The sequence below is a fragment of the Limulus polyphemus genome, unplaced genomic scaffold (assembly GCF_000517525.1).
Source record: "Limulus polyphemus unplaced genomic scaffold, Limulus_polyphemus-2.1.2 Scaffold4322, whole genome shotgun sequence".
Taxonomy (NCBI): domain Eukaryota; kingdom Metazoa; phylum Arthropoda; class Merostomata; order Xiphosura; family Limulidae; genus Limulus; species Limulus polyphemus.
The window spans coordinates 47,158-53,104 of NW_013669932.1; the positions used below are offsets into that span (position 1 = coordinate 47,158).

At 29.4% G+C, this 5,947-nt stretch overlaps 1 protein-coding gene across 1 annotated transcript in view; it reads left to right on the forward strand.

The window, feature by feature from the left end:
- Positions 1 to 1,167: 1,167 nt before the first annotated feature.
- The window catches only part of LOC106470958 (AP-3 complex subunit mu-1), a 21,948-nt gene continuing 17,168 nt past the window's right edge, over positions 1,168 to 5,947 (forward strand). Inside the window, exons 1-2 of the mRNA XM_013931537.2 lie at positions 1,168 to 1,402; positions 4,324 to 4,508. Of these exons, the coding sequence (XP_013786991.1) occupies positions 1,368 to 1,402; positions 4,324 to 4,508 (220 nt within the window). The 5' untranslated portion in view covers positions 1,168 to 1,367. The remainder of the gene's footprint in view (positions 1,403 to 4,323; positions 4,509 to 5,947) is intronic.

Consider the following 5,947-nt stretch of genomic DNA (forward strand, 5'->3'; position numbering starts at 1 on the left):
TTGTACTCACTCGTCCATTTTATTTGTGTTGATTTTAAATAGAGGGTGCTTTTCACTTGTTCACTCTCTTTCCTCAACTTAGTCAAAAATCTTGCGTTTGTCTTCCGTAAAAAAAAAAAAATCCATAGTCACTCTTCCAGGGTCCGAGAGGACCTCATCATAAAAAATTAATTAAAAAAATATTTAAGTAATAATAAACTATTATTTTGGAAACAAAAGACACTAACACTCAAAATACTTTCCTTAATTTATCAATAAATGAACATTGAATATTACAACTTGTTTCTTTTTTACCACCTAAACTAAGTGTAACAATTTAACACTAACTAGCCGGAATTTGAAGCTACTAAGAACACCAAACATGTATGTGCTCCCATCTGTCGGCGCCAATGTTTACAAAATATTTGGAGTCCGAGAAGAACCCGGAAGACTAACGCAGGGTTAATGGTCGTTTATTCAAGTATATTACGCTGCATTTAGATGTGTCTGTAGTATTAAAAAGCTTATTATTTTTGACTGCTTTCAAGAATCGAAAGGATCAGTAAATTATTTAGCAATCAGCTTAACAAGGTTGACTAAATGAGAAATGAAATGAATATAACAAATTGACAAAGATTTAACTTATTCAAGTATAAATAGAATTAATGTCATCTAAATATCTAATAATGATAGAAAGTATCACTGATTTTGGAGATTAACTAAAGGACAATCTGTACCAAATCTGACGTAATGTATTATTTTGTCTTTAGGAAAATATAATTATACATAAGCTCATGTGATGACATGGTTGTTTATTCTAGAACAAATCCACATTTAGGTAATAGAATGTGTTCATCGCGGTGAATCGAACTCCGAATTTTTGCGTTGTAAGACTTTAGATTTACCGCTGTCCCATCGGAGAATGTGATGATATTGAAAGTTAATTATTTTGAGTTTTGACGTCTTTGCAGATTTATAGACTGCTAAATATATATATAAACACAATATCGTTACTGTAGTCTAGCCTGTGTTGTTTGTATAATTATTTTGTTTATTAGTTTCCAAACTAAATTTTCTTATTTCTAGAACATTAAAATGTTGTTGTAATTTCAATTTTAAATACAACAATAAAATAATATAAAAATGAAGTAATTCTCTCCACCAAAAGAGGGCGAAAATAATATGATTATGTGGGCACATGATAGGTGACGGTCTGTAATGGTATGACGTTGATTGTGTATATGTATTTTTGCAGTGTTTTTTTTTTTTTTAGTTTAGCTTGATAGAATAACTCTAATTTTATTTAGAACTGTAGTTATTTAGTACTTTTGGTGTTATTCAAAAAAGGTAGCGCAAGAGTGGGAAGAGAAGACAATTTTTATAAGAAAATGATTCACAGCCTATTTGTAATAAACTCCTCTGGGTAAGCACGTTTATAATTGTATATTTAATTTTTAATAATTAATACATAATTTGGGCTACCATTATCAGTAGTACTACAGTATAGACTAATATTAGTAAACGTGTGCAAAAACATTAGCTTAATGTTTATAGCGACTGTACATAAGTTAATCATTTAATCAAGTTAATGGGTATGGCTGACTGTCAACTGTGATTTATGAAACAAAAATTAAAGAATTATCTAAGCTTGAAGACTAGTGTAAAACCAGGCAGGTTCTTCCTGTATGAAGTTTTATTAAGAGATTTAACAGAAATCTGTTGTAGTATAGCCTTCAGTTTTGGTCTTTTAATAGGAAATGTATTGTTACTGTGTGTTGATCTGCTGAAATGTAAATCTAATTGACAAATTGTGTTTTGTAATGTAACAATTTTATGGTATTCACATTCAAATATTAAATCTTTTAAAAATTTAGTTTGATTGTTCTGCTGATTCTATGCAATAATGCACATGTATGGCATACCCTAGCTATCAGTGTCACAAAGTCTGTATCTTGTGTGTACAATATATTTATTACACCCTAAAATAGAGAATGTTAATTTCCCAATTTCTTAAAGTACTATATATCATTCATGGTTATTATATTTTATTTATTGCTTTTTGTTGTTACAGTTATCTAATTTCACATTATATTCCATTTCTCACATGTAAAAATAATCAAGTTATTTCGTGTAGAGATGCTATTATTTTGTACATGTGATACCTACTCTAGCATTTATTACAGATATTAGAAGCAACAGATTCTTATAACGGTGCTACTATAGCATGCAGTCTTCACAGATACTATCATCATTATTGTTTTAATGATTCACTGAAACATAATTTCTTGCTAAATGATTTATATCCATCTACGTTTCTGTTCAGCAAATAATAATAACTTAATAAGTTGTGTGTTCCAAAAGAGTACCTTAAACTTAGGTTATAATTGCACTTGTTTTGATTGTTGGAACTTATTTCATTTTGATTATATTTGCCCCCAAAATGTTATGTAATGGTATTTTGTACTTTGTTAGTTTAAAAGCGTTATTTATAATAAATGGGGCCAATTGCAAATAAACAAAAGTTAAAATGGTGATGATGCTGGTACCTCTGTAGACCGCACGCTATAGTGTAAATATTTTTGTAGACCACCCGCTGTAGTAGCAACCTTATAACTCTGCCTAAGGTATGATTAACTATTATTGCAAAGACAGTGGAAATATTAGCAGAGCAGAAAGTGACATAAACATCCTACCATTACCAATAACAAATTTTGTGTTTACTTTTCAGTCTACTTTTATGCACTCAAAATTGTTTATGTAGTGTGCTAAAATTTTAGGAGTTTTTTTGTCATTGGAATGGAACTGAAATTCAAACATAACTAAGCTTTAAATGAAACTATTATATAAAAGTGACTTAATTCGCTCATATTTAGCAATTTAACTAGCTGTTAAGAAATTGAAATTGTTAAACATTTTTAGTTGTGGTTAACAGAGTAAGGCTGTAAATAATATTAATTCCCAACTTCATATGCATAATTATCAATTAATGTCACAAAAAAATCATTTACTATTTCTGGTTATTACTGTTTTTGATTATTCCAGTTGTCCAGTAATCAAAATATTGGCATCATGATTTTTCATTATAGTGTTTGATTAGTATCACAACTCAGGAATAAATAACTAATCGAAATTAGGGTTTTTTATTATTATTATTTTTGATTATTCTAACTGTCCAAGTATATACTTTGTTGTAAAGCCCAAAACTACACAATGGGCTAACTATTAACTATGCTCTGTCAACCACTGTTATTGAAACCCAGTTTTTAGCATTATAAGTTTTTTTAGCCATCACATATAAGAATATCCAGTTAGGTGAATATAATTGATTCGTTAGCCTGATGATTAACCAGTTAGCAAATTCCTCTAATTGCCCATCTCTATTTGGTTAATGATGTATAATCTGATTTGTCTCAAGATCACTCTACCTTTATCTTATTAGGTTTTTGTGGTTGACTCAAACTTCTGATATATCTAATCAGATCCTATAAACCTGTAAATTAGCTATTGTTGCTCTTGATGATAATTAACATTAACGGGACAACAAGGGGCCCCTTGGTCCATTGTAACTGTCTCATTCATTACATCAAACATTCACCTGCCTGTAGCCAGCCCTGACATTTTACTAAAATCATCTAATTTACAGATGACTTTTACCATGCCAAATCTTAATTCTGTGATCCCTAGTCATACCATTTTCACCATTAAACAAACAAACAAAAAAAGATGATGCATTAATTTTATCTATTCTATTTATAATTTTGACCATTTTAATCAGATGTTTTCTAATCCCTTTTTTTTTAAGAGAAAATAATTTCTAGGTCCTGAATCTGTCCTCTCATTTAAACTATTTCTAACAACTTAACATCCATAAGGTAAGAAGTTCAAGAATGAACACAGTACTCCAAATGAAGTCTAATCAGGAATCTTGCAAAGAAACAATCTCCTTTGACTTATAATTAGCATTTTTGTAGATACAACCTCAAATACTTTTTGTTTTCCCAATGGCAACTGCACACTGCCTGGGAGGCCTAAGAGACTGATCAACCAAAACTCCAAGATTTATTTCTTCAATAGCACTATTATGTTGATTCTCATCAAGGTGGTAATTATAATGTAAATTAATGATTATCTCGCACTTAGTATATTTGAATACCATCTGCCATTTATTTGCCCAATCTGTCAAATTATCCAAATCCTTTATAAAACAGTAGCATCCTTCTCACAGCCAACAACATGCAAGACTTTCAATTTATCAGCCAACTTTACCAGTTTGTTGACATTTCATTATCAATATTGTTAACGTATGTGATTATAGTTTTTTTCATAGTTTCTAATTTTTTTCAGGGATGTTTTTATGGAAAAACATTGGAAAAGTGTCATCCACAGGTCTGTTTGTGATTATTTTTTTGATGCCCAGAGGAAAGTATCTTCTCCAGAAGACATTCCACCTGTTATAGCAACACCTCATCATTACTTGATCAGTATATATCGTTCTCAGCTGTTCTTTGTGGCTATAACTCAGTCAGAAGGCAAGTTTAATTTTAATGTTTATATCCATGGGTTTTCCTCTAAATATATTGGGAAGAGATTTATTTATTTTTCCAAAACCATTGAGAAAATTAAACACAGTTGGAAAGAAAACATATATATATTTTATATTGTAAATATAATTTTTAAAAGTAAATTTACTTACAAATATCAAAAAAACCACATGTGTACATTTGGAAAAGTATTAAAAAAAAGAATTGAAAGAAGCTGTAAAAATTACTACTGTGTTGACTGCTGACATGTACTTAAGAAAATACCAATTAATATTTTACATGTACGTGTAGAATGTATTGAATTAATTCAAGTTGACACCTTTTAACAATGTTCTTAATTTCAAATGATGATCATGTGAATTATGAAATGATGGTAGGCTAACATAATGGGTTCAGTATTTTTCAAACTTAATATCATAAAAGTGACTTTTGTAAGCTATAATTATTATTTCTCCTAGAGTATTGATTTACCACTTATATTGAACTAGCATGATATTAACCAGTTGGTGAGTTCGTAGTAGAAGCTGCAGTTAATATGTGACAGGGCAGCTAGAATTTGAGATGTTGGTAACCTCTCAATCACAGCTAGAAAGTTAAGTCTGAGATACAACAAGAACCGCTACAGCTCTGAATGAATTTGTGAGAATAGCAAGTGACAGATATAAATTATAACACTACAGTTAATTTATTTTACATTCACTTTTTAGTTTATTTTTTATGCACTGAAAATTACTTAAGTATGCCAACATTTGGGAGTTTTTAATGTTTAGAAAGGGGCTGAAATGGAAACTCAAAAGAGTCTTAAATGAAACCTTCATTCTATAATAGGAATTTAATTCTCTTGTGTTTAACTAATAAACTACATGTTCAGAAATGTAGATTATTACTTGTATCAGTTGTAGCTACCAGTTACATTAAGAATTTAAGTAATAAGATTTGTCCACAACTTCAGCTACATATTAACAAATTCTTTGAAACAGTGGACTTCAAGTGTTATGAAGAAGTAAAAATAATAATCATAATGACCGACAATTAACAAAGCTATTTGACTCATGAAGATGAGCAACTTGTAAAAGGAAAGTTTATTGAGATCTATAAAGAAAAAGGAAACAAAGTGTAACATTTAAGCTTTTTTTTGGTGTTGTTATTCGTGTTTAAAATGAGAACCTGTATAAAAAGATTACCAAGAGTGAAGTGGATGTAATTGAGTTTATCTTTGTTGTAAAATATAAATAAATCAAGAAGTGGGCTATCTAGACATAAATACCTTTAAAATGACTTCTCTTTTTATTCAGTTTAATTTTGATTATGAAGGTTTCCTTGACACATTGATAATTTTGTTTTTTTCAGCAAGATTTTGAAAACATATGTTACGTATTAGAATTTCAAATAGCCTGAAATTGAGTTAACTAATAAATTTAAATTTA